We start from the raw sequence: 22,588 nt of genomic DNA, 5'->3' as shown, positions 1-22,588 counted from the left end.
AGTATGGATACAAGTTTACAAGTTTGGTACATGGTCATTGCATGCATATATGAGTCTATGTACTCTTTGATACAAATGCATATCTAACCTTTTATACATGTGTAAAAGAGAAAGAGAGGAAGGGCGAGAGAGGAAGGGAGAGAGTGATTTAGTGTGGATACAAAGGGAGGAGATATAAAAGGAGTGAGAGATAGAGAGGTTGTGAGTAGAGGAGAGTAAAACATGTGATGTGTTTGCGATAGCATTAGCCTACCCACTGAACGACTTCCCTTGTGATGTTTTTCGCGGCAGGAAAGCGTTCCGAATGCTAGTTCACGTATAATCCCAAGTTCCCACAATCATTTCCACGGACATCGGAGCCGCGAAAAGCAACGATTTATCGTCGGACTGCGACCCTCAGACTGAGGAGACCAGGTTTCACGATTCTTGAATCAGAATCTTCATGGCGCTAGCAACCTCCTCCAGCACTCTGCTGTTCCTCTGCATCATTCTACGTGTGCTGGCAGCTGGCGCACACGAGGTAGTCCTCTCCCATTTCACACCTTCGTATCGGGTTGAAACAGCGCTAGACCTGCGTTCTTTTATCTTGGGTTGAATCTGAGAGGATTGCTTACAGAGATACAGGTGCGGTATAGATTTTCGTACGAGAACTACGTGTATCTAGCATTCGGAATGTCAGAATTCCTTCGGGTCTGGGGTAATCATCGACTTTCCCGAGAACACCGCCTTTTGTCCAGTGTTTCCCTTAGACTCACAAAGAGGGCCTGCAAAAACATCTGATTGGGCTGGAGCTGGAAGTTGGTTAGTGTTATGTGTATCAAGCGATGCTTTCAAGCACAATTCAGGAGCCAGAACGACCATATATAAGTGTATGGGCCAAAACAAGTGGAATCAAATGCACTAGTTCGCATATTTTAAGCATGTGTGTCAATGATCCTTCTGCTGGTTCACCTAAGGAAAACCTATGGAATGTCCGTGAGGGCTCGCACTCGGAGACGTGGTTGGCACTAGGCTTCTAGTGACTTATGGCATTCCCGTTTTGGCAATAGAACAATTAGAAGAGTGGACAGCTAAAGGTCTAGATCTTGATGCTCTGCAGCAAGGCCTCAGTTCCTATGCTTTTGCAGCTGACATCTGATGCTCTTTTTTATAGTCGTGATCCAGAAGATTAGTGATGTTGGGGAACTCAAGGTTGTGGCATGCCGGAGTCAAACTCGTTGCTTACCAACCATGGTTTGAGAACATCCACCCTCATAGCTTGGATACTCCACTCCTCCACACTCCAAGAGATTCCCTGTCCACATAATAATTTTGAGATCAGTGTGCAACAGAATTGGGTAGCAGCCCTCTTACTTCTGATCTCTTAGCCTTGTCTCTCTATTCCTTCCATGATGAGTGAGTTAAAGCTATGAAAAATGGACCTTAAAATTCTTGAGAATTTATGCAGACTCTCGAACAGCCTTTAAAAAAAAGTCCCTATTGAATTTAGAACAAACCAAAACCTGACAGTTTCTAGTAGGACAATTGGCTGAAAAAGCTTTATGAAAGAGGATGAGGGACAAGGCAACAGTTATCCCAACAAACTGAACTTCCATTGCCAGGTGTTGTATCATCTCCTACTCCCATCAGCCCTTATTGCCAATCATGCCAGCCCTCTGTGTAATCCATGCTGCTGTGACACCATTTTCTAGATCTTCCATCATCAGCCAGGAGGGCATGCACTTCTGCCACTGACCAAAATGCAGCATCTACTGCCCCAGGTGCCTGCTCCAGCTAAAGCTCTCCAACATGCAGCCTTGTGCTGCATAAACTCAGCTGCCCGCCTCTGATTCTGCTGTTATTTTGCTTTACATAGAACCAATTTGGTTTTTTGTCAGATAGCGCATCATGAACTTGGATGTCAATCCTAACTCCAGGATTTGTACTTGTGCCAGTCTTCGATTGATGCGTTAGGGAAGTCCCTCTCTGGATCTTGTGCATCTGTATAGATGTATAGATGAGATGTATAGATAAGCAGCAGAGGAAGGGGCCATTCATCCCTTCCCATGAGCTGAAGAAGCTGATCTTGTCCTTGCCTTGGCCTGCGCTTTGGCTGGACAATCGGAGTCCAAATTTGAGGCAGATGATGACTCGTCGGAGGAGTCCGCGTCCCTGTTCGGCTTCGTCTCCTTCTGCTTCCTAGAAGCTGCTAACTCATTGCAGTCCTTTCGTAAATGACATTTCTTCCCATAGTGGTATGTTGGAAACGATAGGGACGCAGCTCGATCAGGAGTGAATGAGTGAGTATGACGGCTTGAGAGAGTGTGAGCAGAGTGAAAGTATGAGACGATAAGAGTGTTGGTACGAGACGATACACTCTGGCTATCACATCCCAAAATTGCAGTATCCATAGATATGTCGAGATCATCTGCAATTCTACTCAACCATATAGCTTCCTTAGAAGCTTCAGTAGCTAATATGTATTCAGCTTTGGTGGTACTCAGTGCAACAATATTCTGCAACTTGGAACACCAAGAAACAGCCCCACCTGCAACTGTAAAGACCATACCCGCTGGTGGACCTATGAGTGTCCAAGTCACCTGCCATGTCTACATCATAATAACCCTGCAAACTAAGTGCACCTTGCCCATAGCAAATACTTTTTCTTTGTGTATCCTTAAGGTATCGAAGAATACACTTGACAGCCTCCCAATGTGCGTTGCTAGGATTTGACATAAACCTGCTAACAACTCCCACTGCATAGCATACATAAGAGAGCCACAAGCTGATGCATAAGGAACTCCCTTCATAGCATTTGCTTTTGTTGAGAAACCCTTCACCCTTCACCCGCAGTTTGCGTTTTTGCGTTTCTACGTTTTGCGTTTAGGTTTTGCAGCCCCAAAAAGGAGCGCCATCCTAAACTGACTATGCCTATTTATCGGCCACTCTCTCATTCATTCCTCACAAATGATTCATTCACTCCATCACCTCTTCTCTCCAGCCTCTCCACTACCCTTACACCCCTTCAGGAGGACATTGCGGTTCGTGGTTCGTGGTTGTCTTCATTATCTTCCTTGTGCTACGGCACCCTTATTCCCTTGTATCACATTCACTCCACGATTTGAAACTTCATCATTCCATTCATTAGAGTTTCTTCTCTCTTCTTTTCTCTTCTCCATGTTTGCCGAGTTCACTTTGTGTTCCTCCCCGCCAACCCTACTGTCTTGCTGGTACATTATCTTTTGACATGGTATCAGAGCTGGATCTGCTCACCTTAGCAGCAAAGATCCTCCTCTCCAGCGAAGGTAAAGATCGATGGTGGGCTTGGTATCCACTTCTCTTCTTCTGCTGCATCAACATATTGTTTTTATAGATTTCAGGTGTTTGCATGTGGCAAACCCTCATCAAAACCTTGTTGTTTGGAGCACATGGAGCAACAACAACTTATTGTAACAGGTCAGTCCTACCATTTATAGCAGGCACAGACTCCAAAGAAAGTGGTAAAAGGCCTTCAAAAACATCATCAATGCCATGTGTGGATGGCGTTTGAAACTAGTCATGTGAAAATGTTGCATTTTCAGCAAATATGACATCCCTACTTACAAACACCTTCTTCGTGCGTGGGTCATACATGTGATAGCCTTTGCTTTCTGAACTGTAGCCAATAAAAATGCATTTTAAAACCTTATCATCAAGCTTCCCATGAAGCTATTTCGAAACATGCATGTAGGCTATGTAGCCAAACACCCAAAAGTAGTCAACTTTGTGTTTCTTGCTATGCCAAGATTCAAACTGTGTGATCATCTTCAAAGCCTTTGTAGGTGCACGATTCAATATATGATTGACACAACGAAGCCCTTCTAACCAAAATTTATGTGGCAGCCCCTTGCTTTTCAACACATAACAAGTCATTTCCATGAGAGTGCAATTCTTCCTTTCAGCAACTCCATTTTGTTGAGGAGTCATTCTAACAGTGGCTTGATGCGTAATGTGAGGATCCAACAAATATGTCTCAAGTGCACAAGACATGTACTCCCCCCCCCTTCTATCTGTGTGAAGTGTCTGCACTTTTAAACTAGTTTCAGCCTCAAGCTTTGCCATAAGATGTTTAAAATGCATGAATACATCAGATTTAGCCTTCAGTCCATACACCTATATATACCTCGAGTAGTCATCAATAAATGTAACAACGTAAAGATAACTTGGTGGATTACAAGAGCCAAGATAGCCGGAATAGTAGACATTCGAGCTGTAGGTGCAAAAATCTCAAAATAGTCCAAACCTGCCCTTTGAGCAAAATCCTTGGCAACAAGCCTAGCTTTGTGCTTGTCCAAGGAACCATCTACAAGGTACTTGGTCTTATAGACCCACTTCACACCTATCACCTTCCACTTCGGGGATGCGGGACCAACTCCCAAGTCTGATTATGCTTGATGGAATCGAGCTCCTCCTTCATGGCCTGATGTCAAATATCATGTGCAAGAGCCTCCTCAATTGTAGTAGGTTCACTGTCATGAAGAATTTGTGACATAAGAGCATAGTTCACATAGAGTGAACTATTCTGCTGCACCTATAAACTAAGACCCTCTCTTAGGCACAAGAAAGATCCTAAAATGGAGGGAGAGTCATTATTCCACCCTCTTTTTACCCAAAACATCCCACTTGAAAGAAAACCATGTACCAAATCAACAGTGCTACAACGGACTGCCCAAGGGTCTACCATGATTACAAAGGCAATAGATATCTTCTTTTGAGTAGCTCAACTTAATGTGTCTTTTTTTTAAATTTTTTTTTTTTAAAGACAAGATATGAACAATAAGATTGTAAGAAGATCCCTTGATGAGGTAGCTGAACGTAAGCTACCATGGAATGGCATTAAGTGTGGCTGCTCAATGGTAATTACTATGCCGCTCTTTGATGAGCTAAAAGGGAGTAGGCTTACACAAAGCAAGGGCTTCGACCTTGGAGGGATGCTTACTTTCATATGTTTTCGTCCCTTTCGAGGGCCCTATGTAACATAAATACAATGCCAATCTATGGGAGACACAAAAGCTAATCCAAAGTTTGATGCAAAACAAAGGAAACACAAAATGAAAGAGTTCTAGTTGAGTAGTGCCCTCACAAGAATGATTATCAAGATGCAAATGGATAATGACACATGCATGTGCACATAAAATATAATGACCAAAATCATGTTCGCACCAAGAGAATGAGACCTCCCCCTCTCACCACCGTAAGGTGGAAGGAGAAGGAAGCACCACCTCTCATCTCACATGTTGATAGCAAAGGGGTGGGAGAAGCATATGATGAAGAAGAGTGAAGTATGTGACCAATTGGAAGCTTGTTAAGTGAATGACCTCTTGTGGTAGCCCCAAGGAAGGCTCTAACTCAGCCTTAATAGGGGAAGCCTCCTTACTGGTCCAAGAAGAAGCTCAACCAAAGAGGAACACTGATATGGAATTACTGACATATTCAAGTCTCCACTCTGTTCAAAACCAGTAGGTCCATGTAGATGGTGTCCTCTGATCTGAAATATGAGCTCCTCCCAAGCAGCCTGCACTCCTCCTCTAACGATCCTTGTGCATCTACCTCTCCTATCCTCCAAGGTCTCCACCATGTTAAAGTCACTGCTGACTACCAAATGGTCACTCTTTGACATTCTTTATTCTATGTTTTGCCTCTATGGTGTCCTTTGCTATAAGAACTGCCTATCTAGTATCCCACCTTGGGTTTGCATAAGTACCTAAAGGTTGATTAAGTGTTTTTTAGACACCTTTTCCAAACATGCCATTATGTGCTAATAGCTATCATGTATAGAAAGACCACAGAAAAATTGAGAAAGATCATAAAGAAATGGACACATCTTGAGTTTCAAGGTGTGATTGTTTTCAGTACTGATTTGTAACTAATAACAATAAGAACTAATATTACTATCAGTTTTTGTAGTTAGGTGTAACTCAGCCACATAAAGAATTACATATTCAAGTCTGGTTGCTAAAGCTTTGCATGCCATAAATTACTAGCAGCTCAAGATGTTTGTTTGAATGGTATATAACTATCAAATGTTGTCAAGTAGGTGGCTGCAAAGTGTAGCTTGCTTGTAGAAGATCATTTTTTCATTCATAGCAAACGAATTGTCACTCCAAAAGGCATAATCGCTGGTACAAGTAAGTACACAATATACATTACAAAAGCTACTTAGATAGACTATTCCTGTTTATTCAATGATATGGTTGTCTCAATCAGAGCATAAATTTAAAAAAGTTTAATCACAAACAGTAAACCCAAATAACAATTGAGAGTAATGGAATTAAAGCACGTGCTTAGAAGTTGTACCACCTAACCGCAATTTAGAAAGACTTAAACACTCAAACTTAGAAAAGAAGAAGAAAGAGCAAAAAGTTCAATTCATAAAAGACTCTCAGTCTTGTCTTACATTTATTTGTACCCCTATTGGTTTAGAGAGTGATGAGCTTTGTACACCTCAAGAACTGAACCACATCCTCATTCTTTGTTCCTCTAAACTGCATCATGTCTCCTAGCCAGGCCAGGCTGGAGCTTGTTGACCAGAAATCCTTATGGGACTCCAACCTAAACTGCATCATGTCTCCTAGCCAGGCCAGGAGCTTGACCAGAAATCCTTATGGGACTCCAACCACATCCTCATTCTTTGTTCCTCTAAACTGCATCATGTCTCCTAGCCAGCACAGGCTGGAGCTTGACCAGAAATCCTTATGGAACTCCAACCTAAACTCCAGGCACCTCCAACCCTGCTAATCACCTCCTCAGTGGGAGAAGTGGTTCGATGTGAGGAGTTGGGAGTACTCTGTATGATAGATGCACAAGAAGACCAAGAAGAGGTAGAGTAGGGCAGAGCAGTCCTTGTCCTCTTCAAACCAACACCAGTAGCACCACATCTGATCTTGCAAGGCTACGAATAAACTGTTCTATTGAGATCAATGTACACCCTAAAGTCCATGCATGTTCATGTGTCCAAGGCTATGAATAAACTGTTCTATTGAGAGAAATGTACAACTTAAAGTCCATGTATGTCCATGTGTCCAAGACATGAATGCAAAACAGCTTCCTGCTGAAAACTTAGCAAAATTCAATAAGTGCAAAGGGTTACATTTGGGTTTTGCTGGTGCGTACATAGTACAAGGAAGATATGATGCAAAACTTCCTGCTGAAATCTTAGCATTATTAGTAATCGCAAATGGTTATAGGGTGAGAAAAAGCCTTGTAAGTTATAGCTCATTATGGTAGTATGACTAAATAGGTCTGAAGTACTAAACATTTGCCGCAGATGGACAATTAGATACCCTTTCGATGGCATAACTCGTAGGATGCAACTAGAGAACGTTCTTGAAAGGAATAGCCTTTCTGGGGCATGCTCCTAATCAAAAACTTTTTTGGATCTTTTTCCAAATCTATATATTCACATGTTTGTCCACTTTGAATGAAAGTGCATCAATGTTTGGAAGCTTGTGTCATGTAGCCTAGCTTTGACAGAGTGACTTTCCCTAATATAATAAGGGTTTGATTTTCCAAACATAAATTTATATTGGCCAATTGTTATATTTATGATATTTTAATTGGCAATCAAAATCTAAGAATACTGGCCAGCTAACACATAGTTGGTTTAGTCATTGTTGAGATGTTGAGCTCCACATGAGTTGGCGTCCACTATGCACCTTGGTGATGTGGCAGGACTTTATTCATTGGTGCATTAGGTGACCGACGTGGAGAATATACTAGTGATTTTAGAGCTAGACTACACCCATGTAGTCCACTCTTGGTTATGACACATTCTTTGTGCCCCATCATTTATCCTTAGTGGATTCACACTTAGTGATCACATGTACATATATTCTAGTATTTTCATATTAGTCTTTTGTCATGTTGTAGACTAAGTTTTTTTTGTGTGGAAGAAGAAGAACTCAACCCTACTTCTCTGTGTGCTTGAGTTTCCATTGTGTGTGTGCACTTTTGGTTGCTTTCCCCCTCTCTCTCCTCTTGTGTGTTTACATGGTATCCGAGCAGTCCCACAATTGTGTAGAGCTCATTCAAAGATTGAGGTGAAGGCAACAAAGTTATGAAAGTAAGCAAGTAGGCAACAGGTAAGAAGTTCTTCCATTTCATTCAATTTGCCTTGAAACATAGCCGTAGGAGGCTCTTGAGGCTAGCAAGGGTGCAGTCTTCAATTCCAATGAAACTTGGTGAGTATGAAGAGTAGTGTATATACTATAGATAAGCCCCTTATGGTTTTCCCACAGTGATTTTTGCTGTCTGAGCTTGTTTTGGCATTTGTTTTGGTTCTACAAGAAAGCAGTTTCTAGATATACGGCAAATTTGGATGTGTTTGCCGTTCCGTTTACAAGTGTAGAGGCTACAGATTTTAGATGGTATTTGCATACAAATTGCAGATTGCAGCTATTGTTGTGCAGTCATTAGTGAAAAAGGTTGCGTGTTTTGGTTGTAGTGCACCTAGTATTAGCTTGGTTGCAGTTTGCAAGTTTTGCAATGTTACTTGTCTTGTTAAAGATGATGCCATAGTATCTAACCATTAGATTGTCAATGAGAAGCTTAATAAGAATAATTATTTTGCATGGAAGTTTAGGATGACAAATTTCTTGAAGGGCAAAGGTGTTCAGAACTATATTAAAGGAGACATGGCAGTGGCATCTGAAGTCCCTCGGTAAAACACTATTGCATAGCAGATAAAGGCTAACGAGGATTAGAAGCAAACATAGAGTAAAGTGATCTATTGGCTATTAGTGAGTGCCATAGATAGTATGATGGGCTATTTGTAGGAGTTTGAAACCCTTGCTATTGCTTGGAAGAATTTGGCAAGGTTGTTTGAGGTAAACACAAAGGCCATAAAGCTACAACTCAAGTTAGAGAGCTAAATCAAGTTAAAAGAGGGAACTTATCCATGACTATGCGTTAAAAATCAAGAGTATTGTGGAAACTCTTGGATCTATGAGTGTAATAGTTGATGATAATGATGCTATGTGAGTGTGTTTAGATGGACTTTGAGATGAGTACAAGAGCTTTAGATCATCTATAAATACAAGAGATCATATCCCTAACTTTTGCAAATTTGATTTTCATGGTGATACTTGAGGAGAAGAACCTTGGCTTAGATTTCTTTTCTTCTCAAAGTAAGAGCAAGTTTGAATAGGTGTTTTACTATACTAGCAGAGGTAAAGGTCATGGCTGAGGCCAAGGTGGTGGTCGTAGTTAAAGTTATGGTGCACAACAAAATAGAGAAGGATAGTCTTGAGGAAGGGGGAGGCAAAGAGAGCAAGTTGCAAGTTTTAACCAATCGCATCAGAATTATGGTGGTAAAACGGAATGCTGGCATTGTGGTGAGAAAGGCCATATTTCCAATAATTGTTTCAAAAAGAAAGCTGAAATTAGAAATAGGAAAAAGTAGCAAGGCAATTATGCTTCCACTAGCAAAAGCAATGATGACAGAAGCAAGTAGCACTTTGTCATAGAGCATTTTATGAATACTATGATTGCTAATGGTTCATCTAAGAATGACATATAGTATGTAGACTCAGGTGTCTCTAACTGTTAGCTTGCTCTATTTCATTGTTAGTCTGTCATCTCCTGGTTGTGAGCTCCTGCCAGAGTCTGGCAGGAGATAGAGCAGCTCTGTCAGTTTGTGTGTTGCTGTTTTTGTTGTGCATTTCCTTCTCGGGTGGCAGTCGGCCATTTTAGGTCTCTTTTATGATATCCCCCTAGCTGCCCCTTAAAATAATGAAATGGCTTTTGTCTTTTGCTCATAGAGCGCTTAAGGGAATGATATAGCCAAGGAGCAGTAGTAAAGTTTTTCTTTTGCAAGACAATTCCAAAAGTAGACACAAATTTACTCATTTTATAAAATTCATTCGTTTGCTCACATCCAACCAAGTATTTTCTAGGAGTAGGCGATATTTGTTGCACATCATTATTTAATTTAGATTCTTGCTATTCTAAATACATCTCTAGAAGTGAAAATTCTTCTAGATACTGCCTCTCCCTAAATTGGAATTCTAACTTTTCTTTTTGTAACTCAGTAATTTTCTTCATTACTTCATTTATAGTTGTCACTATTGCCTCACGTTCTATTTCCAAAGCCTCACTTAGTTCTTTGATTATCCTATCATAATTACCATGGCATTCATTAAAAGTTTACGTAAATCTATTTAAGGCTGGGGATGGGTCATCTCTATCATCATGTAATATCGGCTGTTCAGTCCCACACACTGTTATGCAGATTTCAGCACACTCTCCTCCTCTCCCATTCCGGCATTGGTGCTGCCATTGTTTCCAGCCTAAGCTGGTGCCCTCATTGACGCTTCGGGCTGCGTGCAGGGACTGATGAGTCCACGCCTTTGTATTTAGCATTCATCTCAGCCAATGCAGATTTTCTTCCTTCATTTTCTGCTTTCTCTCTCTTCCTCTGTGTTCGTGTTTCTTCTTCCGTTGCGCACTCCTACATGGTATCAAAGCCTAACTGAGAGCACAGAGGAGCTTCCATCAACAGAGAGATACCATCTCCTTTGTCTGCTGCCACCAGTTCTTCCCCATCAGCTAGGTGGCTCTTCCTGCAGGTCCCAACCCTTGCGTTTGCTGCAGGCGCCTTCTCCAGTGGTGGCTGGCACGTCTCCGTCTACCTCCTCTTGGTTACGTTTTGCTGCAAGGTGGCCTTCTATCAGCTGGGCGACACTCCTGCTGGTGTCGTTCTGTTCTTCAGGCGGTTTTCTCCTCATTTGGCAGCCCTATTCTTGCAGGCGACTCCACCCCAGGCTGCGTTTTGGTGTCTAATGGCTTTTGCATCAGCGTTTGCATCATCTCCAGTTGCGTTTACAGCTTATGGTGTTTGGCGACCTCAGTTTCTTGCCGTTCACAGTCTGATCGGTGGTTGGTGACCCTTCTAGTGGTTATCACTTGGCATTTATTGGCAAACTCTTCTTGAATACCACGATCTACACAAAAATGAGCAAGCTCATTAAAAACAAATTCTCCGCCCTTAGCCAATCATAAGGTCTTTAGTTTCTGGCCCAATCAGTTCTCCTAAAAGAGCAACGAATCCGTAAAGTGAGAGAAAGCCTTCCACTTCAGCTTCTAGAAATATGCCCATGTCATCATGTTGTAATCATCCAAATAAGCATAAAATACAAGCTCCCTCTAAGGGATGTCATCCACATCAATCCACAAAGATTGATAGAAACAAGCTTCAAGGGTGCGGAAGACCACCTCAAAGCCTTCCTGGGAATAGCATCACGAGTTTGCTTCCCACGGATACAGGATACACAAAGCTGTTGGCTCACCACAATATCTAGCAAACCTCAAACAATTTGTCCCTTTGACGCCTTCCAAAGGTAATCATAGTTGAGGTGGCCAAACCGAGCATGCCAAACCTCAGACTGAGTTTGGGAGGTACGAAGAAGAGAAGTGAAGGCAGAAGAAGACCACAACTTATAGACTCCATTCTCCTCATAACCTGAAGAAAGAACATGTCTTGATCCATGATCAAGAATCCACATCAAATTCGACCAAGAGGTCAAGGACACAAATCTTGTGCACTGAAAGGAGATAGTATCCCAAGGCCGGCACATAAACCACCTTGGTTGTATGGGCACCACCTTGCCCATCTGGAATAAGATGCATGTCACCTTGTCCTTGAATAGGAATAGACGAACTATCACCAATGAGAATTTAGCCATGCGAACGCCACAAATGAGCAACACCCTGCTAAAGAAGGGGTCATGTGCCATGAAGCACCACTATCAACAATCCACTGCCGAGTATATGGGGCCATCAATGCAGCATCAAAAGCTGTTAGGGTCAATTCCTCAACCACCTCCAAGTAGAGGAAAGTAGCCGATGAGGGAGCAACCACTACTCTTGAATCCTTTGAAGATTTCTCCTTCTTCTCCTTTTCCTTCTCCTTGTCGACAATCCTTCTTCTAGTGATGACTGGTCTTGCCACAAATGTGGCAAGTAGACTCCTTTTCCTTGTCCTTGGATTTGTCCTCCTTTTGGTCCTTTCCCTTTTTCTAAGAGGATTGACCAACCAAGGCCTTTAATTTAGAAGCATTGGTCCCTTTCAACTACTCACTCCTCTTAGTCCAAGATCATATAAACCAACTCCTCCCACCCAAGAGTCTCAAAATGCCCTGAAGCAATCGAAGCGGAATAAGAACCACTGAAACGGGCCCGTAATTGGGAAAAAAGAATTATCGCTATGTCTTTAGAAGTGATCACCTTCCTTGTGTTTTGTACTTGCATTTGAAGCTGCCCCAGCTTGTTAATATGCTCCTGCATAGAAGATGACTTATTGACACTCATGATCCTCATCTGTACATGCAAAGAAACTCGTTTCATGACGGTCACTCCCTCAACAGTTGTCCTTCTTCTTCCAGTGATTACTTTGATAGCCCATTGCCTGGAGGACTGTGTTTCACTCTCTTCACTGTGCAGCTATCACCTGATTCAGACAGGACAGTGCAGTTATCTTCTAAGTTTCAACTTCACTATATCAGTTTTTTTTCTCATAGCATGATTCAGTGCATCATCAACGTGTTCTTGTGTTCTTGAGTTTCTCTTCTCTCTCAGTATTTGCCGTACACACTTTGTGTCACTCCCCACAAACCCTACTATCTCTCCACACTGTCACTTCTTTTGACATGGTATCAAAGCATACATGTTATTTTTTACAAAATGTACCTAAAAAAAGTAGGTATTGTCAACATTGTCAAGGCTGGCCATTATAACCACGAGTGTCAATCTAAGACAACATGCACATAGCCAAAATCTAAGAATTAGACCCTCGCACCCTAGTCGGGTAACCTCTAGTAAGAGGAGCAGGGTGGTGGCAATCCTCAATAGGGGCACTGGCGAGGCCAGACCCACAGTGCCACCAGTTAGCCATCACAATTAGTGAACTGCTCAACTCCAGAGGGTTTGTCTAACTGGTCGCCCCTCTGTAGAGGTCAAACTATGAAATTGATCAAATAGGTGAGTGTAATGCAGTAGTTGACACTCAAATTCATAGAATGTGGACATGGTGGGCTATGAGATTACCTATTGCACAAAATGGAAGTATTTTCTCTACAGCTTGTTTAGAAACAATGAGACCGGATCGTCTGAGGACTTAGGAGCCCCCGTGGTAGAGAACATGGCGAGAAGGCGATGACACTCAACAGACTTTACTTTCAAGTTATCCTGGTCAGTGATGTTAAAGTTGTGGAGATCATGATTTAAATTGATGCAATGAGTCCTATCTCGAGCTACATAGCAATCAATCTAAGTGTGTCTAACACTTGGATGCTAAGTCAAAATATTGAAGATGTGAATGAAATTCAGGTAAGAGACCGTGCATTAGCTCGATAATTGCAAATACATTTCTAGCCTTTCATGAGCGGACAATCTCATATGGAATAAGTGCAAGATCAAGTTGGGTTTTCAACCCCTGCACAAGTTCCTGCACTTGTTCCATAGGAGGTTTGACCAAATAGTGAAGTTCAACCGGTCAAAATGAGTCTTATCATTAAAGGCATGCTTGACTGATAAGGAGGAAGAACCATGACGTGTTAGATAAGTGGAGTAGAAAGGAGGTGGTGAAGGGGATAAGTAGGAGGGGGAGGTGGGTAGGTAGAAATCGACTAATAGTGTCCAATGGGTGCGGATTGATGCGGAGTTACTAGAACATCAATGTTTCTATAAAGTGCTGGGGGAGGTGGGGACACCGTGACACGTAAACCTTGTCCAAGAGATACTTGGGGCACAACAAAATGATTAGAAGACCCACTAGGTAATGCCATGGAGGCAAACTGTTATACTACTTGATCCATGCTTGGTGATGGTTGGGTGGCATTCTCAAGTCGTGAAAAACCCGAAAGTGTGGGGATGAAAGGATGAACCTCCATCAGGGAGACACCACTTAGTTGGGAAAAAGACGAGGTCTTAAAAGATGTGCCTATGGGTGAAAGACCCCTTGGTGTGATGTGAGAAGACGTGTGGTGAACTTAATGGAGGCTGAAAGAAAGGTGTAGTAGAACTAATGGGTGGGAGATTAAATGGATTTGTAATTTGAGTAGTTGTGGGAAATGTGTTAGGTTCCTTTTGTCCATTAAATGTAAATGCTGGAAAAGATGAATCACCAAAATCATATTGACCATGATATGTAAAAGCTGAAGGAAAAGATGGAGCACTTACCATAGATTTTTGCAATTTTTGTTTACCTTTTCTTGAGTGCAATTGGAAAAACCTATCCTTGTCAGGGCTAATGAACCAATGCTTGGTATTAAGAGTTTCTTCACAATGAGCATCTTTGATATCTTGCAGAAAAGAGGAAATAAAATTAAAAGATTGAGAAGTAATAGCATGCATACCTGACATGGGAGTGAATGAAGGTGGAACAGAAAATGGCTTATACTCCATGCCAGTTTCCTCATAAGGGCGATCAGTTCTTTGTGGAACTTTCGTCCTTCCTATAAAATCACTAGATCGGTGCACCGAATCTAAAGAGGAAAACTAAAATTTACCTTCAATTTGCTATTGAGCTCGATACATGAGAATGAGGTCGTATTTGGCTCATGAAATCTCGTATGGTCTATGGACTCCATGGTAGTTCGAATGGAGGAGCAAGCTATGAAGCACTCCATTGCGTGTCTCAATGTGCTAGGCTGGCTTGGAAGCATCACAATGATGTGGTGAAGATGCACTCGAAGTGATTGCCCTCTTGTTGTTCCTGCTTTTTGTGAAGGGCTTTCAGATCAAAGGTTGAGGTTTTGTGGAGAACCTTGCCTTGATACCATTTGAAGAAATACCCTAACGTAGAAACCTTTTTTTTTTTTGCAAGTAAAATGTGGTTAATTATATTACCATGGGGAAATGGAGTTCACCTTCCAGGCCTGTGGCAAAGTACATTCACATGCTCCATAGCTCTTCTTCTTCATAAGCAACTTCCACACTGAATAGATGCCTGTTCAGTCAGTCACAGGCTTCCTCATGAGTTTACATCTAGCATCCTGGAATGTGAATAACCTCTACTACAGTGGGGCACGTGGTTCCAGGAAGTTGATTGTTCAGTAGGAGTTGTAGCCTGCCCTTGCTAGACGAATCAACATCTTACTTGTGCAAGAGCACAAGCTCACCCCTGCTTAGGCCCAGCGGGTAGGGAAGGTATTTCCAAGCAGCTCACATACCTATTGGGAGTACTCCATCGGTGCCCATGGCAGGAGTGGAGGTGTATGCACCTCTATTGGTCCAAGCTTAACACCTGTGTGCGTGACCATGGGATGATTGTGGAAGGGAGGGTCCTATGGATCAGACTGGACATGGGGGACTCATGCCTTGGAGTCCTCAATGTCTATGCTCCTATGAAGGTTAGGTCACGCAACCTGGATGGAGATCGCAGCAAGACCTTCAGAGGTGGACTCTTGGATTGTTGGAGGAGACTTCAACAACTTGGAAGCCCCAGAGGACCAGTAGGGCAGAGGCAGAGACTACTAGGGTATGGCAAGGGAGGAGGAGGCATGGAAAGTCTTCCTCCTTGCGGTAGGAGCACGTGATGCCTGGCGGGACCCAGCTTTTCAGAGGAGGGAGAGGTGGCTAGACTTCTCTTGGGGATACAGGTGGCTCGGCGGAGCTCTTCTAGGACGGCTGGACCAGTTTTATGTGGGAGAGTGGGGGTGCTCTGAGAGGCCAGGTAGGTCAGTTGACTGGCACTACCTTGTTTGACCACTATCCGGTTCTCCTCACACTTGATGCTCCAGCTTCAGCCCTTGACACGAGATCGTGTCGGATTCCTGACTCGATCTACAGGAGGAGGTGCGGAGGCAGATTGAGGAGCTCTGGACTAGGGAGTGGGACAGGAGGGACGGGATCGCAGAGGAGGTTACAGAGGTCTTACTTGAGTCGAGCAAGATTTGCCAGGAGGCAGCCCTATAGGCCAGGCAGCAGAGCTGGGAGGAGGAGAGAGCACTCCGGCGAGACCTAGCAGCCACATAGAGACTTCTCCAGGAGGCATCAGGGGATCCCACTCTCCACACGCAGGAGGTGCGCGCAGCACGGGCAGCCCTCGCAGGTCTTGAGGACAGGTGCTTGGAGTTTTCCTTACGTACCTTAGCAGCCTTTTGGGCGCGGAAGGGGGACACGATGTGCAGGGAGCTTTTTCAGGTGCATCAGCCTCACACCTTAGGAGATCAAATTCATAGCGTTCGTGATCAGTATGGGAGGATTCGCTCTAGCCCAGATGAGGTGATGGAGATTGCCACTGACTACTACAGACACCTTTTTCAGTAGGAGGCAAGCTCGGTTAGGGGACAACTTTATAGACAGCACGTTTGGGATTGCATTCCGTCCCTTGTCATAGAGGAGATGGGTCACTCCCTTTTAGACGCCTTCACAGAGAAGGAATTAGCGGCTTCACAGAGAAGGAATTAGCGGAGGCTTTCCATGCACAGGATGGGTAGAAATGCCCAGGAGAGGATGGTATTTCGAAGGCCTTCTTCACTACCTACTGGGAGGTGGTGAAGGACCCCCTATTGCTAGCCTTTCAGGAGATCTTCAAATCAAGACGGATGCTAGGGAGTCTATCGGTAGGTCTTGTCTACCTCCTCCCCAAAGGGAGAGACCGGTTGGAGCTATCCCAGTGGAGATTGATCACCTTGTTGTCAGTGGCCTATAAGGCACTGTCCAAGATGATCGGTAGGTGACTCCGCCCCGTGCTTCCAGACATCATTCATGACACACAGATAGGTTTTGCCTAGGATAAGAGCATCCTAGACAATGTTTTCACCTTCTTCGAGTCGACCGAGTGGACCCAACATAGTGGTCAGGGGTTGGCTGTACTACTCCTAGACTTCGAGAAGGCCTATGACAGGGTTGACTGGGACTTCTTAGAGGGCACCATGGTGAGGTTGGGTTTCCCCCAGGCACGGATTTGCGGGGTTTCTTCAGTTTACAGATTGGCCACTAGCAGGGTTGTCATAGGTGGCAAGAGGGGGGAGGAGTTTCGACTGGAGAGATCTATCCGGCAGGGCTGTCCTCTTGCCTTGTGTTTGTTCTTACTCTTTGCAAAGGCGATATTCTACTTCCTGCGATCACGTGTGAGCAGGCTACATGGCCTTCGACTTTCGGTGAGGGAGGAGATGGAGCTGCTTGATTCAGAGTATACAGATGATACTGCCCTTTATATAGAGGATGATGAGCTGATGCTGGAGAGAGTGAGACTAGCTCTAGAGGTGTTTTGCACTACAGCTGGAGTGAAAATTAGTTGGCGAAAGTTGGTTGGTTTTCTTACTGACCTGGATTGTAGCAGGGAGTGGGGCGTCCACTTGGGGTTCAGATGGGTGTGCAGGGGACAAACCGTCCGATACCTAGGGTTCCAGGTGGAACTCGACATCACTCCTGTCGAGTAGTTCCTTTCAGTTCTCGACTCTATTAGGTAGAAGTTGACCTACTAGAGTACTGTCTGCCTCTCCTTAGCAGGCAGAGCCCTCGTGGTCAACCAGGTCCTTCTAGCAACGGCTTGGTACATTGCCTCGTGTTGGTGCTTCTCCTCGTTTTGTGTGGTTTAGCTTGGCCGCCGCCTAGTGCGGAATTTTCTCTTGGCTGGCTCAGATGGTTACAAGGACTCTCGGGTCAAGGTGGCGTGGGCGGCCATCACCTGGCATCGGTTTGAGGGAGGGCTTGGGATCATAGATCCAGAGTTCCATAGCCTGGCCCTTCTGGGCAAGCTAGTAGTCCGTGGGCTCACACCAAGAGGGCAGACCTGGAAGGTCCTTCTGCAGGAGAGTCTCCAGGAGTGTAGACCAAGGCTTGGTGGCTGTTGGAGGCCATCATTGAGATGGATCTTCGCGATTGCCCAGATCATGCCACCTAGATCTTCCTTCCTCCGCAGCCTACTTCATGTGTGGCAGGGCCTCCGCAAGGCCTTAATTCCGAGGCCTCCAGGATGCCAAGAGGGGATAGACTGCCAGGCAGTGGTCTGGAACCCCTAGGTTAGAGAATGGGACATGATACATATTGGCGAGTGCTCCCACATCCAGTGGGCTGGCTAGGAGGCGGGCCTTGCTTATACTATCAAGACGTGGCGGGAGGTGTACAGGATGGTGGATCAGGAGCTGTTGCAGTAGGCATCAGGTTGTCAGTGAGGAGCTGAGGTGAGGAGGAGGGAGATTGACTTAGCGATCCCTTAGGAGTGGCTAGACCCCCCGATCCTAGAGTTGGTGGAGCTTGGTGAGGTGTGGGCTGCTAGATTCTCACCGGCAAGTATCCCCTTACAAGTGGCAGGTAGAGTGGGCGGTGCCCCCTATGGGACTTTCTTCACCGTGCAGGATGGGGGGGCGTTTGGTTCTTGACAAAGGGCAGTATGATGAGGAGATTGTTGTCCTTCCTTGGAGGAGGATTTATCACAGGGACGTGAAATTTTGAGATGCTTTAACCTTGCTAGTAACATTTGATTAAGTTATTAATCAAATGTGCAAGGTTGTTTAGCACAAGATGTGCATGGCAGTTATTTCATGGGAACGGCCCCGAGGATGCAGTGGGTGTTAAAGGCAAAAGTTGTGTTAAGTTATGCCAACTGGGTTTTGGTGGTCAGTTGGTTCCAGGTTGGACCCTAGGACAATTGTTTGGCCATTAAGTGTCAGTGGTGACACTAGGGACTAGCATTAATTAATTAATTAATGCTAATCTAAGGGTCAACAGAGGTTGGGAACCACTCTAAGTTGCAAATGGCCTAGCCAATTTCATTACAGATGGGCATGTTTAGTTTTGGGCGGGGTCAAAAGGGCTGAAATTAATTTTTAGAGTTAATTAATTTTTGAAAAATTAATTTAATGGCTGAAAATGCATTAAGAAGGTTGCCACTTGGCAAAACTTTCCCATGCAACTAGGGAAAAGGCTGTTGGAGGGTGGTGGAAGTTGAATTGTAGCCGTTCGGAGCTTGGTAGAGGGAGAGGAGGTGATCAGATTTGGCTCTGAGAGGCGACGATGACTGATCGCGTGCTGCGACAGGACAGGGGGTAGCATGATTTCTCTTCCGCCTCAAGAGAGGCGGCGGTAGAAGAGGAGGGCTCGCTAGCCGAGCTGGTGTTTTACCCCCCCCTTTTGAAGCTGTTGGTGCCATTAGATTTGTCATCAGAGCTATGAATCAAAAGATACATTTCAGCTGATTTTCTCTCTTTCTACAGCATTCTCTCATCTCCTCCAGTCTATGCTCAAGCATTCTCAGCAATTCTCAGCCATTGGTAGCAGAGTACAACCAAATTTATTGGACAACAGAGAGTTTACTACTGTAAACCCTAAATTACAGCAGTAATTAGAGTTTAGTAGCCACCTTGGGACCCGTGCCATCAGTTAAAGGCATTGTACACTGAAATCAGCCCTAGAAATTCGTGGAATTGTAAGGATTTCAGATTCCAGCCCATCTATTGTGAATTTGGGGCAGCATTTGACTAGTTGGGGTTCCATTAGAGCAAGTCCTGGGTGAAAATCAAGGGGCAATTTGCCCGAATGCTTTGCTGATTATTAGAACAGCAAGGGGCTTTTGAATCAGCCAAGGAGATCGTGAAATCTTGGCTTGTAATTTATCCATCAGAAATTGAAAGTAAAGAAATACCGAAAGGGGCGCTAGTTTTGGGGCCAACAGGGTGTCCACTGTCCAAGTTTATGAATATAAAGTGAGCATTTCAGTTGATGTGCATTTGCTGATTGCTGTAATTAAGTGCTTAATCAGGTTAAACCACCCTATCCGAGAAGGAAAGGCTGGTTTCAGGATTCTTGTGGTTGGTCTCCAAGGGAAGACCTGGCAACTGGACCCTTATGTGCCTTGGGAGGATGTTTTGGGAGTGGTGCCTTTGGATATGGGATAGCAGGCCACTTGATGAGCTAGGGTAACTAGCCTTCCTATCGTGGATGGGTGGTACATCCTTGATTGCAGCCTAATAACAGCAACAAACAAAAAATGCAAACCTGAAAATACAAATTTACCTATTGATCTTGGACAATGCACACCTGATTGGCCCCAAAATTGGCACCCCTTTCGGTATTTCTTTAGCTTTATTGAAGAAAAAGTTGATTTACAATGGGATTCTCGCGATTCTCTCCGCAATCCAAACTCCCCTTGCTGTCCAAAGTGACCATCAAGTCTTCAATCTGATTTGCCTCTTGATTTGGGCACTTAATTGGCCTTCACCCACTTCATAGACGATGGAAATGCCCCAAATTCAATGGCTACCTAGTCCTCCACCTGAATTTAGCTTAAATTCACCTTTAGCTCTTTGAAAAATCCAAGTCTCGAAGCTTCCAATTTTTGGCACGCTTTCCGAGGCTGCTGCTAAACCCTAATGTCTGCTGTAAATTAGGGTTTACAGCATAGAATTTTGCAATTTCTCAGCCTCCAAGGGTCCAAATGCTGAGATATTCAAAGTAAGGTAGTGAAATGACTGGGAGATGAGAGAGAAAACTGTAGAGAGAGAAAATTCAGAGTTTTGTCGCGAAGAATGATTGAAAATTAGTCAAATGCAGTTGTTGCCCTGCCACAACAGCTTGTAGATGCAAAGAATTGAAGAAATTCAGTCATTTACTACTATTGCCCTGTTTCAACAGCTTGTAGATGCTGTCACTTGATGTTGATTGGTCTTTTTCTTGCCCCTGGTTGCCTTAGAAGATCCTCCAATGGCTACAAATCAAGCCAGCAGCATCTCCTCCCTCTCTCTTGTATGCTGAATAAATTAAAAATGCCTCTCTCCAGCCTCTAAAGACGTTTTTCAGTCTTGCATGGGCATTTTTGACAAGTGGCAGCCTTCCCAAATGGTTTTTCCAGTATTAGCTAAAATAAAATATTAATTTTCAGTCTTTAAATACTGAAAATTAGTCTAATAATTATTTGAGTGTCCTAAAAAATAATTTGATTGTCCAATAATTAAATTGGCTAGGCAACTTCCATTCCCGAGTGTCTCTGCGTCATCTTTGACTATCAGATTGGTGTTAGGTACCATTAAACACCATTTCTCTAGTGTCACCATCTGACACTTATGGCCAAATGAATGACCTAGGCCAACAACTGGCACCAGATACCACTAAGTACCTATGCAGCATAACTTATAACAACTTTTGCTTTTGACATCTTGTGATTTTCTCAAGTCTCGAGGTCATAAATTTACTCTAACCCTAGTTGCACCTCAGATGTGCAACATTTACTTAATCATGTGATTAAAAATTAATCCACATGTTAAGTGAGGTTTCAAAAATACATGTCCTCATGATAGCGGTCCCCCTTGAAATCCTTGCAATCATCCTCGATTGCACTACCAAATGCATCAAAAGCAAAGTACTACATTGGAATTTCTAGAGGGCATCATAGTCAACACAACATTGCACATTGCTGTTCAACCATTCCATATGCCCAACGTATGGTGAAAATTACCAGCCAACATAACATAACATAAGACTCACAAAGAATCTCAAAAACATTTCCAGATTATCATGTGACATATCCATTTCTCATGAGCTCAACTCATCTGGCAAAACCAAACCATAGCATAGCATAACCAAGCATAAATCATGGCTAAAACATCAATGGCATCATAACATATGCTGTTGTCCATGGAACTACATGTAAACCATTGAAAACTGCGCATAATCTAATCATAAACTGATCACTTGCTGATCTGAGAACTGATTACAAACTGCTGCAAATGTGATCCCAAACTAATCACAAACTCATTGCAAAAACTGACCAGCAATCAATGCAAAAACTGATGCAAAGTGATCCAAAAAGTGACCATAAACGGTTCTCAGGCTGATCAAAAACTGAGCTGAATACCGCTGAATATTAATGATCACACGCTGAAAACCAACATTCGATAATCAGCCCCTAATGATCATTAACTGATGACACGAATTCTCCTCCAAGGAAGGACAACAATCTCCTCATCATACTACCCTCTGTCAAGAACCAAATGCCCCCCATTCTGCACGGTGAAGAAAGTCCTATAGGGGGCACCGCTCACTCTACCTGCCACTTGTAAGGGGATACCTGTTGGTGAGAATCTAGTAGCCCATACCTCACCAAGCTCCATCGGCTCTCGAATCAGGGAGTCTAGCCACTCCTGAGGGATCGCTGAGTCAATCTCCCTCCTCCTCATCTCCTCTTCTCGCTGATAACCTGATGCCCACTGCAACACCTCCTGATCTGCCATCATGTACACCTCCTACCATGTCCTGATAGTACGAGCAGGGCCAGCCTCCCAGCCAGCCCACTGGATGTGGGGGTGCTCACCAATCTGTATCCCGTCCCGATCTCTGACCTGGGGGTTCTAGACCACCGATTGGCAGTCTATCTCCTCGTGACATCTTAGGGGCCTTTGAACTAGGGCCTTGTGAAGGCCCTGCCACACTCAAAGTAAGCTACAGAAAAAGGAAGATTTGGGTGGCATGATTTGGGCAGTCGTGAAGATCCATCTCAAGGATGGCCTCCATCCACCGCCAAGAGAGACCCTCCTACAGAAGGAATTTTTAGGTCTGCTGACTGGGTGTGAGACTACGGACCACTGGCTTGCTCAAAAGGGCCAGGCTCTGGAACTTTGGGTCGATGATG

The 22,588-nt window shown here is 43.9% G+C and overlaps 1 protein-coding gene across 1 annotated transcript in view; it reads left to right on the top strand.

Annotated features, from left to right (window-relative positions):
• The first annotated feature begins 217 nt into the window (after positions 1 to 217).
• ALN (allantoinase) overlaps positions 218 to 22,588 on the top strand; it is a 170,887-nt gene continuing 148,516 nt past the window's right edge. The window contains exons 1-2 of the mRNA XM_087668585.1: positions 218 to 520; positions 6,056 to 6,146. Coding sequence (XP_087524711.1) covers positions 443 to 520; positions 6,056 to 6,146 — 169 coding nt within the window. The 5' untranslated portion in view covers positions 218 to 442. The remainder of the gene's footprint in view (positions 521 to 6,055; positions 6,147 to 22,588) is intronic.

This window comes from Lygodium microphyllum, chromosome 26, assembly GCF_053477565.2.
Source record: "Lygodium microphyllum isolate KBCC chromosome 26, Lygodium_microphyllum_v1.1.10, whole genome shotgun sequence".
NCBI classification, from domain to species: domain Eukaryota; kingdom Viridiplantae; phylum Streptophyta; class Polypodiopsida; order Schizaeales; family Lygodiaceae; genus Lygodium; species Lygodium microphyllum.
The sequence above is the reverse complement of the archived record's forward strand: the minus strand, read 5'-3'. Positions and strand labels throughout refer to the sequence as shown.